Genomic DNA, 27,849 nt, shown 5'->3' with positions numbered 1-27,849 from the left:
ACGGGGCTTCCTTTTACAGAGGCCGCCAAGTAAACAGGAGATTCTCACTGTACGTAATCTGACAGCGGTCGTCCCGCCCCCGTCCCTGTCCCCTCCGAGGCATCTAAAATTGAAGTATTGACGTATAACACGCACGTGCTATTTGCACCCAATTTTTAGGGTGAAAAAGTGAGTGTTATACACAAATAAATACAGTATATATATTGTTTATTCAGTTGGCACCTTAAAAGTCCCACTTTCTGTATCCTTGAAATTATCTATTTCTAGGGATGTGGTGCCTGTCTTCGATTTTTCACTACCCAAACCCCTTTTCAAGTTTTGCCTTTAGTTACACTTTAAGTATTTCCAACAGCAAAAGGTTCTTGCCACTCTAGGTTGGTCACAGCCATGTGAGCTATGCAAGAATCCAACTCTTCCTACATTGATGAAGTCATCTATTATGTCATCTGCACCTGTCAGTAGACTCACAGTGTTAGAGTGACAGCACTGTGGAATGTGGCAGAACCTGATTATTTGTCCACAGTGCTGCCCCTCCAAATGTGAGTTGTACTGCTGTGCAGGGCATTTGATTAAATTTAAACAACGACAAATCAGGGCATTTATTATAGCTGTATTCAGAAAATTATGAGGTTATCTCGGCACCTAATATATCATTTCCACCTGTCAGCATGCTCCCAGTGTTAGATTGACAGCACTGTGCAATGTGGTAGAACCTAGTTAGCTGTTCACAGTGCTGCCCCACCAGAGTCCTGCTGTGCAGGGGATTTTAGGAAACCAATACAAAGACAAATCTGGGCATTTATAATAGCCATATTCAGAAATATATTTCATTATTTTGAAGCAAACAAACAAATGGATATAAAGTATCCATCTCTAATGTGAATCTCTTTCATGCACACAGGTGCCTGCGGCCATATAACAAAAAAAAATGGGATTTATCTCCCCACTTGAGAGCCACAGGTGCTAGGTACAACAGCCCATAGAAACCAAAAGCTGCACGAGGCTGTATGCGGGTATACGCCACTTAAATCTGTGTATGCATAATGACGCATGACTCTAGATGCAGACAGTCTGTGTTGTGTTATGTGGTAGACAAAAGCAGAGAATTGTTTTCTTTACTTAAATTTCTGTAAAAAAAGAAAAGAAAAAAAAGAAAATGAAAAGAAAAGAAAAAAAAGAAAAGAAATATGAAAGAAAAAGAAAAGCAAAAGAAAAGAAAAAAAGAGAAAGAATAAAAAGAGAAAAGAAGAGAAAAAAAGATAAAATGAGAAAAAAAAATATTAATGCTAGAGTAGCAGTTGAAAGCCCCCTTCTTTTTATACAGAAAAAAGAAAGGAAAATAAAAGAAAAAAGAAAGGAAAAAAGAAAAGAAAAGAAAAAGAAAGAAAAGGAAAAAAGGAAAGAAAAAGAAAGAAAAGGAAAAAAGGGAAGAAAAGAGAAAAGAAAGAGAAATAAAAAGAAAAGGAAAAGGAAAGGAAAAGGAAAGGAAAAGGAAAAGGAAAGGAAAAAAGGAAATAAAATAAAATATTCATGCTACAGTAAAAGATGAAAATCACTCCTCCTTTTTTTTTATGAACGAAAGAAAAAAGTAAGTAAAAAAGAAAAGAAAAGAAAAAAAAGAAAGAAAAGGAAAAGGGAAAGAAAAGAGAAAAGAAAGAGAAATAAAAAGAAAGAAAAAGGAAATGAAAAGGAAAGGAAAAAGGAAATAAAATAAAATATTCATGCTACAGTAGAAGTTGAAAATCAGGCCTCCTTTTTTTACAAACAAAAGCAAAAAGAAAGGAAAATAAAATAAAAAAGAAAGTAAAAAAGAAAAGAAAAAAGAAAGAAAAAAGAAAAGGAAAAAGGAAAGAAAAGAGAAAAGAAAAGAAAAGAGAAAAGAAAAGAAAAGAAAAGAAAAAAGAAATGAAAATGATATATTCATACTACAGTAGCAGTTGAAAATCAGTTATTTGAAGCCCCCTTTATTTAAAAGAAAAAAAGAAAGAAAAAGAAAAGAGAAAAGAATACAAAACAAAACAAAAGGAAAAGAAAAGAAAAAGAAAAGAAAGGGGAAAGAAAACAAAAAAGAAAGAGAAAGGAAAAGAAGAAAAAATAAAGAAAAAGAAAAGACAAAAAAAAACGAAAAGAAAAGAAAAGAAAAAAATTAATTGAAAGAAAATATTCATGATACAGTAGCAGTTGAAAATCAGTTATTTGAAGCCCCCCCTTTTTGTTAAAAGAAACCAATTATAAAAGAAACATGTAAGCTGCCACTTCGGGCCTTGCCTTCTGAAAATGTCAGTTGCCTGGCTGTCATGGTCACCCTCTGGTTTCAATGCTTTGGGTCGCTGACCTGGAACAAGTATGCAGAAAAGGAGTTCTAACTTTCTCTGCATATTTGTTAAAGATGAATAACTCTAAAAATGTTACAGCTGCCATTACCTATGAGACTCAGGTAAGTATTAGACGGCTGAGGGGGGCTGCTGCATACATGAATGCATGAAGGTAAAAAAATCTTGAGCCTTTGCAACCACTTTAAGTAGTGAATGTGTATAGATTATTTTTGGAGAATAAGGATATCATTTAGTGTCACTTTAAATTTATGCCTCTGCAGCAGGAAGCTACTTGGAGTGGAGATCTCTGTACTCTGCATCATAGGGACCATTACATCTTGAGGTGGGCAGGTCATGCAATTAATAAATCCAGCCAATCAGGTTCATTATTAGCGCAATTCTCCCCTAATCTGGATGTGGCGCACGGAACATTTTCATTGCGTCAATTTATTTTTTCCTTTAATTCCCAGGATCCTGGCAGTGGAAGCATGTTACTTTAATGAGTGAACTGCTGCAAGCTTTTTTTTTTTTTTTTTGCCTTTTAGAAGTGAAGGCGCACACTTCCGCCGTTGCACGCATATTCTATAAGTCTTGCCGCACTTTGTTCCGTGTCACCGCACGCCGGGCGCCATATCAAAGGAACACAAGTACAATGATACACTCCGCTCATCCGTGTTTTGATTGCCAGCCTGCGATGGATTCTGCTGGCAGGCAGACACGGCCCACCTCCTGGCTCCATGTTGGCACTTCACCTCTCACAGCAAAAAGGGTCCCTTGTAATATTGGTACGGGTAGGAGGCTGGCCATGGGGGTTCTCTGAACACACAGCATTATGGGGGCTCTCAGAACACACAGCATTATAGAAAAGCTCTACGTGTGGTGGCTGTCAGGAAGCCGATACAGAAAGACATGTCTTACTGCTGTCTACGTACCATTATGCGCTTTGTGGAAAACATCAGGTGGTCTTCTTTATGCGTCATTGTCATGGAACGTCTTGACAAGGAGTTAAATGTTTTTGTATTCACCGGGGGATCATTATATTGTATTTTAAAAACTCTTTATAGAAAAGTTCCCTATTGCCTCGCAGAAGGGAACATGAACAGCAATTAAAAACTTGACAGGGGCTCTTTCTCTTCCCCACATTATCCAAAATCTAATGTGAACCTTACATAAAAATGCAAGGCTTGCCAATTTGCTAGCAGAACCCCCACCCTTGCACCCCCCCAGAAAAGCAAAGTTAAAGAGGATCTGGACCGTAAAAGCTGCGCCCAAAATTAAGGCATTCATAAGGAAAAGGACTAGTATGGCCTATGTTCTAACTGTAGCTGATCTTCTCCCCATTACTGACTCACCATGCCTTAATCTATACTATGCCTCTATATGTAGGAGGCCATCTTGATGAAAGAATAGGGCTTTGCTTCTTTATGTCAGAGCGGTACCTGTAAAGATTGGTGATCTGATGCAGCAAAAGAGGTGGAGAAGACCCAGATCCATAGAATGGATGAAGCAGCTCGATCAAGGGGCATTACTGCCTCGAAATGCGTAGCCACGCCCTCTTCAATGCCTCTGGCCCCTGATGTCACCCTGGAACTTTCTCACGCTGTCAAACTAAGTTGCTGCAGTTCAGCTTGTTTTTTTTGTATTTTTATTGAGGGGATAAAACTTGGATAGGGAATAGGGATATTATGGGATGTCTACTTTACTTAGAACAACTCTTAAGGGACAACTTTCCTATGTACAGTAAATATACACTCCACTGCTTCTTTCAGCACACTTGCTTGCAGTAAATTCTAGCTGGCACACTGATAATTAATCTGACAAAAAAGACAACAGTCAGATCTTGAAGAAAAAAACCCTTTACAGGTAGGGACCCCGTGCCCCTTGGGTTGTGTAGCAAATATAGTGTCCAGCTCGCTTCCCTGTGGCTAACTGTTCCCGTGCATCCAGAACAGGACTCCTCCATGTGTTGTAAGAGCACCCGAGCCCCAGGCCCGAGATCACCCCCCCACACACACACACACACACACTAGTAGGCACCCTCAAGGGCCTCCGAAAGCCTCCTCAGGACTCCATTTCGAGCTTCCACCCAACTGCCCCTGCTGGCATGATGCCAGAGTTTAAGAGGTGCCCGTCCACTGCTAGGGAGGCTGGATGACTCATCTGGCAGCACATTTGGTACCTCCCCCTACTATGCTGGAACATTGGAGAAGCTTCCAGAAGATTGGGTGGGAGGTTAAGAGGAGCTGCCTGAGGATTGGCTGGGGCCCTCCTCAATACTCCAAGCAGGTCCTCCTAACCTCACCACCCATTCTTCTTGAAGCTTCTCCAAGGCTCCAGCATAGTAGAGGGAGGTACAAGATGTGCTGCCAGATGAGTCATCCAGCCTCCCTGCGTCACTCATCTCTGACCCAGATTCAACCCAAGCTTGGCTGCCAGCCAAGCCAATTTTATCTACACTGACAAAACTATCTACACCTAGCACTCTAGAGGGTGCTACACTAGTATGCGCTATGGTCTAACTGTATCTGATCTTCTCCCCATTACTGACTCACCATGCCTTAATCCAGGGATCCTCAAACTACGGCCCTCTAACTGTTGCGGAACTACACATACCATGAGGAATCGTAAAACTTTGACATTCACAGACATGACTAGGCATGATGGGAATTGTAGATCCTGAACAACTGGAGGGCCGTAGTTTGAAGACCCCTGTCTTAATCTATACCATGCCTCTATACAGTATGTAGGAGGCCACCTTGATAGAGGAGTAGGGCTTTGCTTCTTTATCAGAGCTGCCCCCTAATGATTGGTGATCTGATGCCGCACGAGAGTTGTAGTAGACAGGAGTAGAAGCAGGGAGATCCTTGCACTGAAGGTCTTCAGATACAGCTTCCTCTCCAGCAAAGAGAACAGTGAGTGGGGCAGTAGTGCCATCACCAAATCTCACTCCAAATCTAAAAAGACTGGCAGTCAGGAGCAGCAGTGCCTTAGAAGATCTCACACTGCAGATATACAGCTATGACATAGGGATGAGTGAATTTGCCTGGCGTCACAAATCTTTCTTGAAATTTGCTAACTTTGGGGCAAACCCTATTGAAAGCTATGGGGGAAAGGGGTGTTTTGTAGTCAGTTCTGGCCAATTGTAGAGCTAAAAAGCAATCTATTGCCAAACCAAAGGCATGGGATGCCAAGCACTATCATGTACTAATGCCAAAATTAAACTCTCCCTTTCCCTACACAGAATTGTCAACTTTCCCAAACAACTCCAACACACACTGACAATTTGGCTGCCCTGATCCCCGCTTTTTATGGAACGGGGGCTAAGTTATTAATTTCTTTAAATAATTGATTCTTGTGACTCAGCTGACCAGAGCAAAGGCTATGCACTGTATTTTAGGTCATTTCTTATTTTTGGCAGCCAATGTTTTAGACCAAGAGTTTGTGATTTTGTGAAGTTTGCAAATTCCAGGGATTCACCTCAAACCCATGACGTCGTCAAACCCAAACTTCTTCCCTACTGTGAGGCCCGGGACACCCTAGGCACTCTTTCACAAAAAAAAAAAAAAAAAAACATATAGGGGTTTTGCTTAGGCACATTTTTGGATGTACCCTATAGGAAAGCCTAGCTTCATTTTGTTGAAAAGATATTCCAACACCGTGCAATTTTACTGGCCTGATTAAAAATAGCCTGTATAGCCTCAGACTCTGTTCACACCATGCAAGGTGTAATAGAGCGTGCAATCATGCCAGTGCATTTTCCGCATGCTCCTCAGCACCGTATGTAGGGCAGCCCATTAATTTCAATGGGCTGCCCTATGCATGAGAAACACAGAAAGGAAGTACCTGACCCTTTTCCAAAATTACGCCTTACTGAATGTGCGCAGGAGCAGATGTGGGGGGGGGGGTACCATTAAGAATTATTGGCACTGCCACGTGTCTGCTAAAGGGAAGAGTATTCCTGTGCGTGTTGGGAAAGCGCGCAATTTTGTGTGCGTTTCCGATAAGCACAAACTGTCCCCCCCTGGTATGTACAGTTATCTCCTACCCTGTCTGCCTTTAGGCAATCTCTGAAAACTCACTTATTCACGAAAACCTACCCAACCTCCACCAAAAGCCTGCACTTTGACCACCTCCATCAGCTCATCCCCCACAGCTATTACCTTTTTTTTACCACCATCCCCTCCCTTTTACATTGCAAGCTCCATGAGCAGGGCCCCCCTAATACTCCTGTATTGAAATGTACTTTCTCCCTTTATATTGTAACGCTGGAGCTGCATAAATCTTGAATAGCATAAAGTACTAGTAATGGTGGGACATACTCAATTGCCTCAATGGGGCACCATCCCTACTGTGAAAGCAACAAGAAAATTTCCCCCTTTGCCTCTACCAAGACGGTAGGAGGGGATAGAGAGAAAAAAAAATGGGACTTTAAATGTGCCGTCAGAGAGAATACAGTCAATATAAGTGTAAAACATCAGTCTTTATTAACAAAGTTTAAAACACAATAAAATTCCACATAACTGGTGCTATTTGTCCATATCATCAAACATATATATAATGAATGTTGTAAAATGGATCGACGTGTTTCACAAAGAAGCCGCTTCCTCACAATCCACTCCTCTTGACAATATGTTTGTGGTTTATTAAAGTGGTTGTAAACCCTTTTGTTTGTCTTTTATCAATAGGTAAGCCTAGAATAAGGCTTACCTATAGGTAGTGGAAATATCTCCTAAACGTGCGCCGTTTAGGAGATATTACACTTGTAGTGCGCTGATATCATCACTGGCGCATGCGCTGTGAAGAAACAGACCACCGTGCCGTTTCTCCCCCTAGCGCGTGCCATGACTGACGGCTCCCAAGCGCAATGCGCGGGCGTGACGTCACGCGACTCCGGCCAGTCACAGAGCCGGAGTTCGGGGGCCCCCGGAAGGAAGAGGGGTGAAGATGGACGCGGCCTGCACAGGGGACAGCGCGGGCTTCGTTTGCAGGTAAGTGTCATATAATGGGCTAGTATGCTTTTAATTTGCAGACTTTTGGGGAGCAAAAGAGGAGGGTTTCCTTCCTCTTTAACCTAGTTCAGATATACGAAATGACATGATGGGCGCCTCCCCCATAGGTCAAACATCCACACATATCTCCAAGATTCTTGTGTTGATCAAAAAAGTATTTCATTGCCCCCATGAGAGATACCACAATCAGTCATTGATATTGTTCATTCCTGTCCAGGGGTAATGGCAGCAGCAGCACAAAGGAGTCCTGTTTATTCACATGGTCCAGCACCTTCCTGGACAGCAAATCTACTTTCCAAATCATGAATAATAATAATAATAATAATAATAATAATAATAATAATAATAGTAACCTAGCCTAATTAACGATGCAGAAATGTCTGCTTTTAACCACAGGCCAATATATATTTTATAATGCCCAATAAAGACAAAGTAAATCCCAAAGAGGATATTTACATCAACTACAAGCAGGGACTGGAAGACCCCCCTTCCCCCCACCATATACAGCACAGTCTGCAATGATCTATAGATTATGCAAGGATTAGTGAAGGCCAGTCTGCTAGAGGTTTAATATTTATGGTATAAATATGAGTCACACAGAGAAGTCCTTCATTGTAGAGTCTGTCGAGGTGCACAGGCAGAGATGTACATCATCTATTTCTTGTGTATCAGGCTAACTATACTTTGGTTGATTTTATCAGGAACTTCACCAAATATAACATGCTAAATATAAAAACAATTGTTAACAACTCATAATGATTTTTTTTTAACTTGCAAGAAACTCATTCGTTGCTGACTGTCATTTACACAAGACGTCAATACAAACTGCTTCGGGACGTTAAAATCTTTATCTGCTACTGCTAATAGCTGAAGTCCAATAATGTCACTGCAAACCATCTGTTATTATTGATCATTCACTTAAAGGGTCAGTCCTTTCAAAGGTAATATTTCAGTGTTTGGTAAATGCCGAAGAGGTAAAGCAGCTGATTATTTCTTTTGTAGCTCAGGGACTCTATTACTGAGATCTTTTTCCGGGTCCCGGTGCACACCTGCTCCATTATGAAGGGTTCCCCCCCATCCCTTCAGGATTTTAGGTTTTTGTTTTTATATGATGCAAAATGTAACAGGAGGAGTTGGAAATACAGAAAGGTGAGTGGGAACACCCAAAACTCCCAGGTGGACAGAAATGGAGTCAAAGGGAGATCTCACTGTTGGAGTGTACAAGACATATAAGAAGCCAGGGACTGACTCACCCAACGAGTCTCCACCTTTAGCTGAAATATCACGTTTTGGTGGATTTTGGTAAATATATCAATTAAGTATTGGCCAAAAAGTCTTACTGATTTTCTTTTGGGCAATACCAAAGGCCAGTAGTTGGTTGATTCAACCCATCAGTTTTATGTTGCATTTATAGATATATATTCAAAGTGTATCTAAATCTAAAATTGTTTTTTTAATGTTGGGTTGAGGTTAAACTCATATGTTTAATTAGGGAGCTTGGGGAACACCCTAATCTCCTAGGTGGCCAGGAATAGAGACGTCAGGGCGATATCGATGTTGGAATATCAAAGACATATATGCAGCCAGGGGATGACTCAGTTCACTAGCCACTACCATAAAGAAAATATCACTTTTGCGTAATTTATTCAAGTATTGCATTTCTGTGGTCTGTACTCAAGGCTGACTACCTGGCCGGTCACTTGGTGAACATGGTGTAAGTAAAATGGAGGCCACAGTGTAGCAGTGTCTGAACGTTGTATCCATTCGACCTTCATGAGACCCTTGAAATGGTTCACTGTGGTTGTCAACCCAAGTTGGTCTTGGTCACATGGCCTTTGGCCTTCAGGCTCTCCACGCACCCTACACTTGTTCACAGCTCCCGAACAACCTTCTGTTACATGCACCCATTGCCTTCCAATCTAGCTGAACTATGAAATTCACCAAACACGACCCCACAACTAGTTGGTTCTTCTATCGGTTATCAGTCAATAAACCAGGTCTTACTTGGCATATTTGCAAATTTGTTTATTTCACAAAGCAGTCAAATTAAAATGTTGCCACTTATGTGGTCCACCTTTTCCCACTTTAAAAAAATGGAAGATCTTTTTCACTATTCTGTCTTTATTCATTTTGTTATCAGATCAATATCACTGTGAAATCCTTTTCAAAAATGGTCAGCAGACTTTTTATCCTGGCCTCACTTCAGGAATGTATTTTTTAAAAATATTAATCATACCTGTCCCTCTATCTACCAGTGTTAACCACATTCCCACCAATTATTGACCATTTTTGCCATTTTACCACCATTTTTAACATGGTGTTTAGAGTTTTAAATTACGTTTTAAATTATAACTGAAAAAGAGACTTGCAAAAGCTTGAACAAAAGTGTGTCATGGCATTGAGAGGAAAATGCTGTTTTCGTAAATCGCCCCTCAATGATTCAAAATCATCTCTGTACACCAGGGGTGTCCCACCTTTTGACCTTTCTGGGCTACATTGGAGAAAGAGGAATTGTCTTGGCCCACACATAAAATACACTAACATTATGGATAGCTGATGAGCAGAAAAAGTCGGGCAGATCACAAATTAACGATCACCGATATAGATAATGTACCTATTTGAGTAATAAAACTTAATTTTGTATTATAAAAGTAAAAGAAAGCAACATAAAACTAGTACGATATATGACACTGTTTTTGCTAAACTAATGTATCAATATCTGGTTGGATGGATGGTGTAGCATTTCTCAATGAATTCTCAAGGTGCTCATCAGATATATATATATTTTTTTTTTTTGCCCTTCGTGTGCTTCATCTCTGAAAATACTTGCTCACAAATATAGGTGATGCCGAACACTGATGACATGAATAAGGTGTGATTGTGACGAGAGGAATATATTTTTCAGTGGGAAGATCAAATTTAGAAAAGTCCAGTAAAAAGACACTGTCAAAAAATTTTTCGGCTGCATGTTTTTGCTGGGCTGCATGTTTTTGGGCCCTGTTCATAACTGTCTTGGGCCACAGGTTAGACACCCCTGCTGTACTCTTATCTTATGCAATTTTTTAATTAAGAATTTTAAATTAAAAGTGAATCTTGGTCCCTTAAAGCCCCGTACACACGATTGGACTTTCCGACGAGAAATGTTCGATGACAGGCTTTTGGCGGTAAATCCGACCGTGTGTATGCTCCATCGAACAATTGTTGTCGGATTTTACGCGGACAAATGTTGGTTAGCAGGTTTTAAAATTTTTCGCGGAAAAATGTCTGTTGTTGGATTTTCCGAGCGTGTGTACACAACTCCGTCGGACAAAAGTCCAAACGCACATGCTCACGCATACTCGGAAGCAAGGACGAGCTGGAATCGATTGGTCTTGTAAACTAATGTTCGTAATGGAGAATTAACATTTGTGACGTGGCAAATTATGAAATCTCAAAATGCAGCGCACAATTCTCTTCTTCTTTAATGGGATAATAATGAAGCTGCTTTGCTGGTGATACTGATGGAGTTATGGCAAACATCATTTAAAAGGTTTTTATTTTCTAGTGATATCAATAATAATATTTTTATGTTTTTCATTTTTTTTTAATTGGGCAAGTTACCACAACACCATTATCCCGTAGTTTTTAAGATCAAAAGATACAACTATGTTGGTATCTCTTGTCAGTTTTACATTGTATTTTATAAAATGTAACTGCCTACTCCCAAACTGTCATTTGAAGTAAAACACATAGCCAAGTATTATTCTACACAATTTTTTTATTGTGTATTAAAAAAAGAAAACAAATAAAATTAGACATGCTATCTGCCAATAGAACTAAACCAAAAAGTGCATTCTATGCATCCAAAAATATAGAAAATATACCAAATCAAATCATTATTATTCAACCAAAATAAATTATGTCAAAGCAATAACTCCAAGGCCAATAACAAATAACACGTTATCTCCTCCGATTCCGCAACATGTCTGGTTGACGAACGGCAGTTCAGAAATGAACCGAAAAGCGCAAAATTAAAAGCGCAAAATTAAAAGCGCGAATCAACACTCACCAAACTTCTACTAACACGAAATTAGCAGAAGGAGCCCAAAGGCTAAAGAGCTGAATAACCACGTAGTACATCATTGCCGTTTGTATGCAAGACAAGTTTGGGCCAAAGTCCATGATTTTTTTGGCCAACAATCCGATCGTGTGTACGAGGCTTAAGATTGTAAGCTTCATGAGCAGGGCCCTTCTATTCCTTCTGTATTGAACTGTATTTTAATGGTACTGTCCCCCTTTTAATTGTAAATTGCTGTGTAAATTGTAGGCACTATATAAATCCTGTATAATAATATTAATAATATTAACAATAAGAAGAAGAGTGTTTCCATACAGCCCCATGTGATGGTGGATAACAACTGTGAACTGTGTATTTGAAACACCAGAAGCAGTTCCAGTTTTGAAAACTTTGATCAATAAGGTTAAGGGGGGCGTTCATTTTCTAAACTGGCATTTCTTCTCTTACCACGAAGGAACCCTTGAAAAAATGTTCAGGTCTCAGGGAACACCCACTAAAAATGATATCTATAGCTCACAGTACATTTGCATGATCAGTAGGTTGTGGAGAGTTTCAAAAAGAATAGGATGCACTTAAACGTCATATGATAATCATAAAATGAAACATATCATAAATATGCACAGAAAAAAAAAAACACAGTGAAAGTTGTAGGGACCCCCTTACATTAATAGTAAGTGTAGGCAGGAGATCAATCTGCCACTGCTGTCTCCTCAAGGAACCCCCTAGAAACCTCTGGAGGTACCCTGGGTGAGAAAGCCTGCTCTATAACGATAGCATGTGCTCTAATTTCACTTTTGAGAGATATTTGTGAAAGTTGGTGTTGGTGGATGACAACTGGAGCCTGAAACCTGTTCTGTGTACTTGAGACATCGAAAACACTTTGATCAGCAAGGTTTGGGGGGTCAATTCTCTACACCAGACTTTCTCAACATTTGTACCATGAATCTTTGAACAAGTCTCAGAGAACCCCAAATAAAAATATCTATAGCTCATTATTTGTGAAAAAAATATATCTAGAGCACACAGTATGGTAGCTATAGCTCACGGTATGTAAAATTTTACTAATATTTATATTATATTTTCAGAAGAAGCCTTTACTTGGCTCTATGACTTGTTTTTACTGCTTTTTAATATTTTCACTGCAATTTGATCTAGCATATAGTAGGATCTGATAATCCTCTCGTTGTCCTTTGTGATCTGAAACAGGCAACCAATCAATGGTAGAAAGCTTTTTCGTTTGATTAAAATATCTCTTACGTCTGACTTGCATTAATTGTGAGCTTTTGTTATGTGTTTATCAAAAAAAAAAATGGAGGTAAGATACGGGTTCATGAGACATTAACGCTTATAATAATTATAAACGACTAAAGCTAACATAAGTATTTCATGAATAATGATTGCACAACTGTGTGATATAAAGGTGCTGCTGTTTGAGCATTTTGAGAATTGGTAAAATAATGATTACATAAAATAGCAAAGTTAAAATAACTCCAGATAAAGAGTCTAAATAGTAACCACCGCACTACCTCACTAGCTGCTATACCAAAATCAATAAAATAAGTTTCTTTATATTATTTTATATTATTTATATTATTTTATTATTTATACTACATATATTATGTTATACTATATTATATTAATATTATATTAAAATATATCCTACAGCATAGTGCATCACCATTTATAATTATAAATGGTGATACATTATGATGTAGGATATTTTAATATAATATTAATATAATTAATATAATATATAATATAATTATAATATTAATAATAAATATAATATTAATAATAATAATTATAATATTAATTTCCCCATTAGTTTTTTTTTTTGTAAGAATGTTTTTATATTATTTATCCTTTATGACATTGGCAGACTGGGAAGAACACGCACAGCAAAAAAACAGGATGTACGTCGTCACAGCAAAGTTTATTTAATCAACCTTTTCCATCGGTGTATGTGCTGCACTACGATTCCTGTATGTACCAGGCCTTACCTCTAAAAAAAGAAAAAAAAACAAAAAAACAAACACATCTAAAAGCCTATTGCCAACAATGGGCTGCTAGAGACGGCATGGCAGCGACCTGAATGTGTGCAGCGCAACAGTTAATTAACCCCTTCACGACCAGAGCCTTTGTGACCACCATGGTTCTGCGTGCAAGGCTCTGACTTTTTTTAATTTGGTGGCTGCAATGTGCTGTTTAGAACATTGCCGGGATTTTATGTTTTTGGTGATTACCAGATCTTACAACACAATGCACATCAGGTTTGAAAATAGAGAAAAATTGCTATTGTAATTATATGCTTCTGTTTGGGAATGCACATCCATCTATGTTGGCTGGGGGTATTTATGGGGTCAATGAGGTTGGCTACCATGAACAGAACAAAAATGGTATGTGCTGCATTTTTTTATGCTTTTATTTTATTTAATTTACTTTATTATACATCTTCTTTAGCACATGCAATTTCCAACACGGTGACTGCGAATGAGACCTAAAGGACTTGAAGCTCATTAAGTACTTTAGTTTCCATTTTCGGTGCCTTGCATTCAGGGCTTGGAACTATTAATACATTTTCCTTTAAAAGGAGAACTCATTAATAGTTCGAAACCTTGAAAGCACGACACTGAATATGGGAACTAAAGTACTTAATGAGCTTCATGTCCTTTAGGTATCGTTCGCAGTCACCATGTTAGAAATTGCATGTGCTAAAGAAGATGTGTAATAAAGTAAATTACATAAAATAAAAGCAAAAATGCTTACCATTTTTGTGATCACACTATGCAAATAAAAGAGCAACCTGACACTGTATTATTTAGTCCTTGTAGGCTTACCTGAGAAATAAATGTCCTAATAATATACAAGATCCTGTGGCCTCAGCTAGTAGTAGCTAGCCCCATTCAACTGGACTTGTTCTATATTGTTGAAGGCATCTCATAACTTCTCCAAGTCTTCAAGTCCAGTTGAATTTGACTAACTACTACTAGCTATACCATGACCTGGATAAAGGAAAATCTTCACATACGTGCTGTTTTAGGCAGGGCCGGGAGAAGGGGTGGGCAGGAGGGAAAACTGCCCTGGGCACAGCAGAGTAAGGGGGCAGAGAATGGACACAGGGAAGTAAAACCCATTCTACGGCATGAATTAACTGTGGGGGAGGGGTGCAGTTCCACATCCTTGCCTTGGGCGCTAGACAGAACTGTCCCGGTACTGGTCTTAGGCACCAGCCAACACAGCCTTTCCACTAAAATGGGCCTGTGTGTATCCCATTATGTGTATTTGACATGCCACAAGTTTGGCCCTAGATTCGTAAAGTGTATCTAAACTCAAATTCAAAAATATGATATTGACAAATATAGTATTTTTTAGGTTTCTTTTGCTTTATTTCCACCTGGTAATCCTTCAAATAACACACTTCCTGTCCCTGGGTGACTACGTCACTCCTTTACTGTATCTATGGAGGCCTAGGCTACTCTTCTGATATGGACTACAAAACTGTCCCCATCTCTTCATAACTATTACACGAGGTTCAGGACAATTGGTATATTACAAAGGATAGCTAGGGAGGAAGCTATTCTTCGGTGAAGCTCACAGGAAGTGACAAGGACACATTATTTCTGGTAGGATCAACAGGGATTTCTTGTATTTGCTGAGAAGAATGTTCTTAACTTAACACAACCAGCACATCTATAGACTGTAAGCTGCAATTGATTACATCTTTGTTCTTGGGTTTAGATACACTGTAAAATGTAACAAAAGGCATAACTTTTTGTTTTTGGTTTGGATAGAGTAGAAATGGATTGGAATACCTATCAAGTTTTTATTGTCTGTGCCCCTGTTAAGAAGATTCCCCCTCTCTATTTGTCATTATCACTAAAAGTGAAAGTAAAGGAAAATACCAAATTTTGGGTTGTCCCCAGAACTGTAATAAAGGGAAAAACTTCTAATGGGGACACTAGTTCTGGTGACCTGGGGGTCCCCAAAAGATTCTCCTCATTTGCAGGGATTTCTTCTGACTTCCTGTTTTCTACACTGTCACCTCCCTGCCCTTTAAGGGTTTTCAGATGCTGGGAGGCAGGGTGGGGTCTATGATCTTGTGACCACCGTAGTTGCCTGTCACATCGGTCACATGATCGGAATGCTCACGATCGCAAGCAGCTTTTCGTTAGCCGCTGGTAAACATGCCGGGAGCGTGCTCTCAGCACAGCTGTGTTGGCAATGTGGTACGCAAACATGTGGCCGTTCGGCCCTAAAGCCCACCGGGCCGCATATTTGCCTGTCATTGGCACCAAGAGGTTAAATAAAGCTGTTAATAGTATTAGTAGTAACACTTTCTAAAATCACTGTGTGATTAAACAGATACATAAGCACATGCCCAGACTTACTCCAAGATGGCGGAACTGTAGCATTTCCAGCAATGGCATTTTGAAGCACCAGAGCAGTGGTCTCCAAACTGCGGCCCGGGGGGGCCAGATGTGGCCCTTTGTTTGCCTTTATCTGGCCCTTGGGGCACTATTCCTCCCACTGACACCAACAATGGGGCACCATTTCTCTCATTGACACCAACAATGGGACACCATTTCTCCCATTGACACCAACTATGGGGCACTATTATTCCCAATGATACCAACGATAGGACACTGTTCCTCCACCTAAACGAGACACTATTCTACCAACTGACAGTGGCAACGGGGCACCATTTCTCCCATTGACACCAACAATGGGGCACCATTTTTCTCATTGACACCAACAATGGGGCACCATTTCTCCCATTGACACCAACTATTGGGCACCATTATTCCCAATGATACCAACGATAGGACACTGTTCCTCCATCTAATACCAAATGTGATGTTTGCTCCCACTGACACCAGGAAAATTTCCATTAACACTGGCCACAGTCCGGCCCTCCTAAAGTCTGAAAGGACAAAAAAAACTGTCCCTTTGTTTAGAAAATTTGGAGACCCCTGCGCTAGAATTATCAGCCATGAACGGACATACATAGGGCAAATCTACAATGATGTTGGGCATTTGTATGTTGACCATGGGTAGAAACAGATTATATTAAGGGCACCTTTAGATTGTAAGCTGTCATGAGCCGGGTCCTCTGAACCCTCTTGTACTAGATTGTAAGTATACCGTCTCCCTTAATTTTCCAAAGCGCTGAACATACTGTTGGCTCTATATACATTTTGTATTATCATAATAATAATAATAATAATAATAATAGGTGAATACCCAGAACTCCAGACTCTCCATCGGAATGCCAAATTTTGCACTTTGCCATTTATAGTTTGTTAATTTTAGGCTTTGCAAGTGTTTTTCCACTTTTTCCTGAAGAAAGCCATGAATGGCGTCCTTTGTAGGTCTTCTTTTTTAGATCATCCAATGATCATAAATAATACGTACTCACACTCCCCATACCTGGAACCGTTGTTCCGATATCATCTGCCACCATCACATATGTAATTTGCAAAGAGTATACCTCTGCATACGATGCAATTCAAAATTCAAATGCTGCATTTATAATCTTCCAAAAGCTCCCACAAACGTAGAACATAAATGCCCGACCATATATAAGATATTAAATCATCCATCCATTGCCTATTGGGCTCATAAAATAAAAACAGCCCAAGGTCCAAAGTACAATTGGTCCATCGGTAACCACTGCCAATTAGTTTCTAGTGTAACGTTACATCAGATATAATTATTTTCAATGGAGAACACGTTATACATACATTTACCCTGCTAAAAACAGGTGTAATCGCGTCTTTAGCGCAGACCAGGTCTGGGGTCAATTTAATCTGTGTACGTCATGTAATCCTCCACTAATAATTCGATTCCACCTAGAAATGATGTATGTGCAGTCACGGTATCTTATGGTAGGAGATTCCACTACAAGGCTGCTGTGTGTATCCGGTTACCAAATGGACAAACAATACCTAGTCTAAAAAAAAATCTAAAATAATAAAAAAAAAAAAACTGTATTTTCTTCATCTCTATCAAGTTGTTTTACTAAAGGAGAAGAAAATATCCACTTGGTGAATAAGGTCACATTACATTCACTACAATCGCCTGCAAGCACAATCTGGTTTAATTTTTTTATTTCCCTTTTTTTTTAGATGATCGGGGGTTTTAAATGAACCCAGCTTCACCGTATTCACTAAGTGAACTCTACACCTTTAGTAAATCAACCCCAAGGACTGCATTCGTCTGTGGAATGATTAATGAGTGTGGATATATTTTTACATATATTTACATTTAAATCTTTTGTACATGCGGAGCCTGGTAGAAGGTCGGGGCCCTTCGTCATTCAACCATACTGTATCAAACCGGAAAAAGAGACTCAACGCAACTGTACTGCCACACAAAGACCAAAGCAAGGGAGGTGTTCATAGTACAGTAAAAAAAAAAAAAAATACTCGGCATTGTAGAAAAAGACTGCTAAATATACAATATATATTGCATTTGTCAAGATAAAGAATCCAGATTTCGGTATGGAATTTGGAACATTAAAAAGTAACAGATTTTAATTTGTGGGCAACTAATCCAGAAATAACAACTAACACAATATAATTTTAGAAAGTGATAAAAAAGGTGACATATCTTATTGTTTGTTGGGTTTACTATCACAGCCTCCAGTATCAAAGGACGCTCTTTGAAATTTTAGCATTTTTCACTTTGATGTATACTATATGATTTTTCATAGTGATTTTCGTAAGTACAAGGGTTAACAATGAGTAAACACAAGGCCCAGATGAATGCTTGGATTGCTCTATATCTCTGGTGTCCAACATGTGGCCCGGTAGATGCATGCGGCCCTTTGCCACTTTATGTTTGGCCCCTGCATCCACTGCTCCTTGTCCCTGTGACTCTGTGACTCCAAAGTATGTCCCAATCTCCAGCAACTCCTATGGCATGTTTGCAGTCTCTGACTATCCCTCGTAGCATGTCCGAAGTTTAGGACCATGTCCTGCAGCATGCCTGAAATTTCTGATCATGTCCCCTAGCATGGCCGAAGTTTCTGACCATGTCCCCTAGCATGCCCGAAGTTTCTGACCATGTCCTGTAGCATGCCCGAAGTTTCTGACCATGTCCTCTAGCATGTTGGAGGTTTCTGACCATGTCCTGTAGCATGCCTGAAGTTTCTGACCAAGACCGAATTTTATGAAAATGTCCTCTGGCATGCCTGAAGTCTCTGACCAAGTCCTCTAGCATGCCCAAAGTTTATGACCATGTCCTGTAGCATGTTGGAAACATACCTTAAGTTTCTGATCATGTCCTGTAGCATGCCTGAAATTTATGACCATGTCCTGTAGCATGTTGGAAACATACCTTAAGTCTCTGATCATGTCCTGTAGCATGCTCGAAGTTTGTGACCGTGTCCTGTAGCATGACCAAAGTTTGTGACCATGTCCTGTAGCATGACCAAAGTTTATGACCATCTTATGTAGCATGACCAAAGTTTATGACCATCTCATGTAGCATGACCAAAGTTTATGACCATCTCATGTAGCATGACCAAAGTTTATGACCATCTCATGTAGCATGGCCAAAGTTTCTGACCATCTCATGTAGCATGACCAAAGTTTCTGACCATCTCATGTAGCATGACCAAAGTTTCTGACCATCTCATGTAGCATGACCAAAGTTTCTGACCATCTCATGTAGCATGACCAAAGTTTCTGACCATGTCCTGTAGCATGACCAAAGTTTCTGACCATGTCCTGTTGCATGTTCGAAGTTTATGACCATGTCGTGTAGCATGTCCAACGTTTATGACCATATCCTGTAGCATGCCCGCAGTCTACGACCATCTCTTGTGTCATGCCGAAACCCTTTGACCATATCCTGTTGTTTGTCCGCGGTCTCTGATATTTACTGAATATTATGTGCAGACCCTTTGGTGATATCATGGCCCCAATATCAAGAAAGCTGACCACCGCTGATCTATATAATTCATTGTGAAAAACTACACTACAGGGGAAAAAAAAAATCACACACAACACATGTTGGGTTTGCAGCCCCAATGGTCAATGCAAGCTCTGCTGGATGGCATGTCTTTTGCTGTATCAGATCTGCACATGTATGTTCAGCCTTATGAGCAGAACATTATAAATGTGTAAAAAATATCAACACAGGAAACACAAAAGACTGAGATCACTTCACCAAAATCGAAAGAAAATATTTTTTCTCTTTAAATGACTGTTACGAGAAAAGAATGGGAGCTGCCATTGCTTTTTTTTTTTTTTTTCAAACTAGCTACCTTGCTGTGACTGGCCTCAATATTTTTGAGAACCAGAAAAAAGCAAACTATAAATTATTTAGAAAAGTGTTAGAATTCTGTATCTCTATGTACTCCAGGTCAGAAAGCACTGAAGACAAAGCATTAGCATGGCAGCCAGGAAACAAACATTCTTAAAGTTTATGCAAGGCCAAAAGATTTGGTTTCTTCTAGTTTTTTTTTTTGTGGTTTGTTCACCATTTGGGAATTTTTTCTTCACTTCCTTGTCCAGAAACACAACAGGAAATTAGAGGAAACATCCCAAAGTGAGGGGCATTCCCCCTTTGACAACTGTCCTTGGAATGGGTGTCCCCTTTGGAAGATTTGACCTTACCTAGTTTTCTGGGGTTTCCACTCAATTTGCTTCTAGATAGCAGTGGTCACCAGGACATATAGAGGGGTGAATCTCCCCAACTGGAGAGAGCAATGAAAACATTACAGAGGGTTCAACCCCTTCCCAATCTATTAAAAAAAAAAAAAAAAAAGTTTTGCCTTGACGACCAGCAATGCAGCGTTCCCGGGATCTCATCCCACCGGGAGTCCCGACTGACCAGCTGGCGCTTCCGCCAGCTGATCATAGAGGCAAACATAGACTGGATTGGCTCTATGATATAGGCACCAGAAAGCGATGAGTATACATCACTTCCAGATTCCCTGGATGTAAACAACGCCATTTTTAAAAATGAAAAGCATTTGATCTCACCGATCTTGTTGTGATCAAATGCTTTTAAGGGCAGAGGAGGGATCTAGGGTCTAATAGACCCCAGATCTCTCCATAAAGAGTACCTGTCACTGCCTATTGCTATCACAGAGGATATTTATATTCCATCTGATAACAATAAAAGTGATAACATTTTTTTAAAAAATAAAGCGACAGTATAAAAATTATTTATTTCAAATTTTTTTTTAAAGTGCCCCCATCCCCCTGTGCTTGCGTGCAAATGCAAACGCATGCGCCAGTCTCGCACACATGCAAACAGCGCTTGTCCCACACATGTGAAGTATCACTGCGAACGTCAGATCATGGGCAGTAAACCTAGCACCAGACCTCCTCTGTAAATCTAAAGTGCTAACCTGTAAAGGCTTTTAAAGCGGGGCCTATGGATAGTAGAATTTATGTCGTTTGTCACCAGTGCACAGGTGTGCGCAATTTTAAAGCATAACATGTTTGGTATCTATTTACTTGGCGTAAAATCACCTTTTTACAAAACAATTGGGTATTATATTGTGTTTTTGTGCATTAAAATTAATTATTTTATCCACAAAAATTGCGTTTTGAAAGACTGCTGTGCAAATACCGTGTGACATAAAAAAAATTCCAACACCCACTAATTTATTCTCTAGGGCCTCTGCATGAAAAAAAATATATCATGTTTGGAGGTTCTAAGTACCGGTAATTTTGTAGCAAAAAAAAAATACAGATTTTTACATGTAAACAAAAAGTGTCAGAAAAAAGCCTGGTCTTCAAGTGGTTGTCAAGGTCAGCAATGGAAGCTCCCATACTTTTTTTTTTGTGACAGAGTCACTTTAAAGGTGTATATTTGGAAATAAAGACACAAGGGTATCACATCGGTGATCCAATTTGGTTGGCCAAATGGGAAGGGAAGATTTGAATTCTCCGCATGTAGATCCCAGGACATGCTCAGGTTGAAAGCATCAGAAGTAGATTTGCTACGGCCAAAGATGTGATGATTGTGCACCCGTACTGACCACTTGGGCCACTTGGTTTGGGAACGGATAGTTTTTGGCTTTAAAAAAGCACTATCATCTTGGCCTGGGCACTAGCACTCTCAGCTGAGAGGTTAGCAATAGTTGCCCCCTTGCTTTTCTCATAAAAAATATATTTTTTGGAAATAAAGACATTAGGGTTAACCAAGGAAAAATCTGGTTTGATCGTCCAGGTTTGTAGAGGTTGTAGATTTGAATGCCCCGTTGGTACCTTGGCCAGGACAAGCTCAGGTTGAGAAAAACAGAAGCAGATGTGATACGGCCAAAGACGTGATGATAGGACAATTGCATTGGTCACTTGGGTCATTTGTTTCACAGTGGCTCATGTTGTATCATACACATTCAACAAGCAACTTCTAATCTACAACAGTGGGGTGGCCAATTTGCTTCAGAAACAGCCCCTGAAATCACCCAAGGGCCACACATAGGTTTTAGTGAATGTAATGCTATAAAAAGTTGGCTGAGACCATAGACATGGAACAGTAGACGGTCAGAGACCACAGACATGCTCCAGGAGATGGTCAGAAACAGTAGACAGAGAACAGGTGATGGTCAGAGACTGCAGATCTACTACAGGAGATGGTCAGAGCCTGTACACATGCTACAAGAGGTGGTCAGAGACTGAAAACATACTGCAGGATATGGTCAGGGATTGTAGACAGGGAACAAGAGATGGTCAGAGACTGAAAACATACTGCAGGAGATGGTCAGGGATTGTAGACAGGGAACAAGAGATGGTCAGAGAATGAAGACATGCTATAGCAGATGGCCAGAGACTGCACACATGGAACAAGAGATGGCCAAAGACTGTAGACATCTTACAGGGGGTACTCAGTGACTGTGAATATGCTGCAGGAGATGGCCATAGCTGTAGATATGCAGCAGGTGATAGTTAGAGACTGCTGACCTACTACAGGAGATGGCCAGAGACTGTAGACATCTTATAGGAGGTGTTCCGAGACTGTATACGGGGAACAGGAGATGGTCAGAGACTGTGGACATGAAACAGTGGATGGTCAGAGATTGCAGACATGCTACAGGAGAAGTTAGAGACTGCAGACATGGAACAGGAGATGGTCAGAGAGTGTAGACATGTTACAGGAGATAATCAGATGCTGCAGACATGGAACAAGAGATGGTCAAAGAGTGTAGACATGCTATAGGAGATGACCAGAGACTGTAGACATGGAACAGGAGATGGTCAAAGAGTGTAGACATGTTACACAAGATAGTCAGAAGCTGCAGACATGCTACAAAAGATGGTCAGAGACTGTAGATGGGGAACAGGAGATGGTCAGAGACCATTGACATGGAACAGTAGATGGTCAGAAATTGCAGACGTGCTACAAGAGAAGTTAGAAACTGCATACTTGGAATAGGAGATGGTCAGAGTGTAGGCATGCTATAGGCGGTGGTCAGAGACTGCAGACATGGAAAAGGAGATGGTCAGAGAGTGTAGATATACTACAGGAGATTGTCAGAGAGTGTAGATATACTACAGGAGATGGTCAGAGAGAGTAGATATACTACAGGAGATGGTCAGAGAGTGTAGATATACTACAGGAGATGGTCAGAGAGTGTAGATATACTACAGGAGATGGTCAGAGAGTGTAGATATACCACAGGAGATGATCGGATAGTGTAGATATACTACAGGAGACGGTCAGAGAGAGTAGATATACTACAGGAGATGGTCAGAGAGTGTAGATATACTACAGGAGACGGTCAGAGAGTGTAGATATACTACAGGAGATGGTCAGAGAGTGTAGATATACTACAGGAGATGATCGGATAGTGTAGATATACTACAGGAGATGATCGGATAGTGTAGATATACTACAGGAGATGGTCAGAGAGTGTAGATATACTACAGGAGATGGTCAGAGAGAGTAGATATACTACAGGAGATGGTCAGAGAGTGTAGATATACTACAGGAGATGGTCAGAGAGTGTAGATATACTACAGGAGATGGTCAGAAAGTGTAGATATACTACAGGAGATGATCGGATAGTGTAGATATACTACAGGAGATGGTCAGAGAGTGTAGATATACTACAGGAGATGGTCAGAGAGTGTAGATATACTACAGGAGATGGTCAGAGAGTGTAGATATACTACAGGAGATGGTCAGAGAGAGTAGATATACTACAGGAGATGGTCAGAGAGTGTAGATATACTACAGGAGACAGTTAGAGACTGCAGACATAAAACGTGAGATGGCCAGAGAGTGTAGAGAGTCTATATCTATTATAAAAAAATCTGAGAAAAAAAAACATTAAAAAAAGAAAATGTACAGCACAGAAAAAGTGTGATAGTGTGAAGGAAACAAACCCACCCATGTAACCACTAGAAGCCAGTCTGAAGAATACGTTTTCTTCACTGAATCGAGTCAACAAAAAAAAAAAAAAAAAAAAACGGGCCACATGTGGTTCTTATGCCTCATGTCGAACATTAGGGATCCACAATCTCGAAAAATGGATCATTGTGGATTTATATAAAAAGTGTTGATCCCAGGAATCGCCGTATTTGAAATATAACTTTTATCTCTCCACCAAAACCTTGACCGGATTTTGCGTCTTTCATGTTACACCTACAATAAACCATAGTTGAGCGTGGTGGGAAGGGCCCATCTGAAGGGTGGGGTGGGGGGGCGGATGAAGGTCTTACCTGCCGCCAGGACATGAGCCTGAAGGAACGCAGATAGGGCGATCCAGTTGGACTTCATGGTGGTTCAGAGTGGGTCCCTGCTCCTCTCTTGGAGTTGTCACCTGCTCAGAGCAGAAGCTCAGACTGCCTCAGCTCCTCCGTTGTGCTGCACAGGAAGTGGAACATCTAAGAAAAATTCTATACGTCTCGCTGCTGAGTAACTGATACACAAACCAAACCCAACCACCACCGAGCTCCCCGTCACTGCCTCTCCTCCTCACTTCTCTCTGCAGGAAGCTCACAGCTCTTGTTGACTCTAATCACAAATTCGTCTAAAGGTGTGACTCCTTACTAAAAAAAATATATATATATATATATATCCTTACTCTACCATAAAGACATGAAAGAGTGAGTATGGGGTGGAGGAACTTGGCTGGCCTGCACAGAGTCCTGACCTCAACCTGATAGAACACCTTTGGGATGAATTAGAGCGGAGACTGCGAGCCAGGCCTTCTCGTCCAACATCAGTGCTTGACCTCACAAATGCGCTTCTGGAAGAATGGTCAAACATTCCTATAGACACACTCCTAAACCTTGTGGACGGCCTTCCCAGAAGAGTTGAAGCTGTTATAGCTGCAAAGGGTGGGCCAACTCCATATTGAACCCTATGGACTAAGACTGGGATGCCATTAAAGTTCATGTGGGTGTAAAGGCAGGCGTCCCAATACTTTTGGTCATATAGTGTATATTCAGTAAATTTGACCTCCAGCCTTTCCTTCAGTCTTGCACAGTTGTACAGACTCCTCTCCTGTACTGAAATGGCTTATTTTGGTTTCGCCGCACACTACGAACTCCTCACATTGTGCATTAGAAGCTCCAGCAAGTCAGATAGAACCCGCCTCATTTCCTGGCAGCAGGACATCCAACATCATCTAGCACTTTCCTCCCCAGCCTGACTATCCTTGATCCATCGCTTTCATTCATTGGATTTCAATTCTTTCAATCAGGGAGCCTCAGCATCACATAGGGCTGTCTGCATGCAAATACGTGTCTGTCTAGGAACACCCACTCCTCCAGACTGACATCCACCCATCAAGGCATTGTGATATTTGCATAACTCCTCCCAAGAGCCAGCCCACTGCTTGCATCAGAATTGAGGGCTCTTGACAGGAGTACTGAGACAGGGTGCTGGGATGTTTTCAGGCAGCTATGTATCTGCTGGCCCCTCCCACCAGCTATGATCTGCCTGCATTGCATAGAGAAGCACATAGACCCAGTGATGACGTCATGGGACTAAAATAAGGTATATAATGAAAATGGAAAAGTTTTTATTAATAATGTCATTAGCAGGGCTTTTAATAGGTGCAGGTACTCCCCCTTTCTGAGTCACCCCTTATCTCCGCCCCCTACCCACCTCCGAGCACCGCCCCTTGGTTCCACCCTAGAGAAAACAGAAAAGTATCATTTTTTGTTTCTAAATAGTTTGTATGGAAGTTGCTAATGAAAGGCAGTAAAATAGGTCCCCTGCAGCCAGCAACAATAGACCCCCAGCAACAATAGACCCCCAGCAACAATAGACCCCCAGCGACAATAAATCTCCCCAACAACAATAGACCCCCAGCAACAATAGACCCCCAGCAACAATAGACCCCCAGCAACAATAGACCCCCAGCGACAATAAATCTCCCCAACAACAATAGACCCCCAGCAACAATAGACCCCCAGCAACAATAGACCCCCAGCAACAATAGACCACCAGCGACAATAAATCTCCCCAGCAACAATAGACCCCCAGCAACAATAGACCCCCAGCAACAATAAATCTCCCCAGCAACAATAGACCCCCAGCAACAATAGACCCCCAGCAACAACAGACCCCCAGCGACAATAAATCTCCCCAACAACAATAGACCCCCAGCAACAATAAATCTCCCCAGCAACAATAGACCCCCAGCAACAATAGACCCCCAGCAACAATAAATTTCCCCAGCAACAATAAATCTCCCCAGCAACAATATACCCCCAGCAACAATAAATCTTCCCAGCAACAATAGATCTCCCCAGCAACAATAAATCTCCCCAGTAACAATAGACCCCCAGCAACAATAAATCTCGGAAGTAGAAAAGTATATAGGGCGCACAGGACTAACGTAGTCCAGATAATGTCTCTATTAGAGATCGGCAGTCCAAAATAAAAAGGAGAGTGTTGGTAAGGATGATGAGGATGGTGGGATGGTGATCTTCAGCAAAAAGGGCTGCAGCTTTAAAAGGCTGAAGCAGGATCTATAATGACACAAAAAACAAACAAAGGCGCCTCTAAGTGCAGAAGATAAACAATTTTAATGCCCCAACTGGGTTAAAAAGCACTTACAAAATAGAAGTTGTAATCAGGCACATCGTGGGTAAGGCTGCATTGGAAGGGGTCACGGTCGGAGGAAGCCTTCAGAGGGGATGGATGTGGTCACTGACAGCAGCGGTGTGGGACACAGGGAGCCGCTGTGAAGCCGGCGTCGTCAGCATAGAAAGACGGCGAACCCGGAAGTGATGTCATCCGCTGAGCGGCTCTGTAACCAGCCTGAACCGCAAGCAAACAGCCAGAGAGGGGATGTGATGTCATCAATAAGGGACGCGTTTCGGAACCGTCAATCGTTCCTTTTAGGTTGCTTTTTAACCCAGTTGGGGCATTAAAATTGTTTATCTTCTGCACTTAGAGGCGCCTTTGTTTGTTTTTTGTAACAATAAATCTCCCCAGCAACAATAGACCCCCAGCAGCAATAAATCGCCCCAGCAACAATATACCCCCAGCAACAATAAATCTCCCCAGCAACAATAGATCCCCAGCAACAATAGATCTCCCCAGCAACAATAGATCCCCAGCAGCAATAAATCGCCCCAGCAACAATATACCCCCAGCAACAATAAATCTCCCCAGCAACAATATACCCCCAGCAACAATAAATCTCCCCAGCAACAATATACCCCCAGCAACAATAAATCTCCCCAGCAACAATAGATCCCCAGCAACAATAGATCTCCCCAGCAACAATAGATCCCCAGCAACAATAGATCTCCCCAGCAACAATAGATCCCCAGCAACAATAGATCTCCCCAGCAACAATAGATCCCCAGCAACAATAGATCTCCCTAGCAACAATAAATCTCCCCAGCAACAATAGACCCCCAGCAACAATAAATCTCCCCAGCAACAATAGATCCCCAGCAACAATAGATCTCCCTAGCAACAATAAATCTCCCCAGCAACAATAGACCCCCAGCAACAATAAATCTCCCCAGCAACAATAGACCCCCAGCAACAATAAATCTCCCCAGCAACAATAGACCCCCAGCAGCAATAAATCTCCCCAGCAACAATAGATCCCCAGCAACAATAGACCCCCCAGCAACAATAGACCCCCAGCAACAATAAATCTCCCCAGCAACAATAGACCCCCAGCAACAATAAATCTCCCCAGCAACAATAGATCCCCAGCAACAATAAATCTCCCCAGCAACAATAGATCCCCAGCAACAATAGATCCCCAGCAACAATAGATCTCCCTAGCAACAATAAATCTCCCCAGCAACAATAGACCCCCAGCAACAATAAATCTCCCCAGCAACAATAGACCCCCAGCAACAATAAATCTCCCCAGCAACAATAGACCCCCAGCAGCAATAAATCTCCCCAGCAACAATAGATCCCCAGCAACAATAGATCCCCAGCAACAATAGACCCCCAGCAACAATAAATCTCCCCAGCAACAATAGATCCCCAGCAACAATAAATCTCCCCAGCAACAATAGAC

At 41.0% G+C, this 27,849-nt stretch overlaps 1 protein-coding gene across 1 annotated transcript in view; it reads right to left on the bottom strand.

The window, feature by feature from the left end:
• The window catches only part of CD247 (CD247 molecule), a 176,312-nt gene extending 151,958 nt beyond the window's left edge, over positions 1-24,354 (bottom strand). Inside the window, exon 1 of the mRNA XM_073617354.1 lies at positions 24,065-24,354. Coding sequence (XP_073473455.1) covers positions 24,065-24,122 — 58 coding nt within the window. The 5' untranslated portion in view covers positions 24,123-24,354. The remainder of the gene's footprint in view (positions 1-24,064) is intronic.
• Between the last annotated feature and the right edge of the window lie 3,495 nt (positions 24,355-27,849).

Source organism: Aquarana catesbeiana, linkage group LG02 (assembly GCF_042186555.1).
Source record: "Aquarana catesbeiana isolate 2022-GZ linkage group LG02, ASM4218655v1, whole genome shotgun sequence".
NCBI lineage: Eukaryota > Metazoa > Chordata > Amphibia > Anura > Ranidae > Aquarana > Aquarana catesbeiana.
Note: the sequence above shows the minus strand (reverse complement) of the source record. Positions and strands in the feature narration are given on the sequence as shown.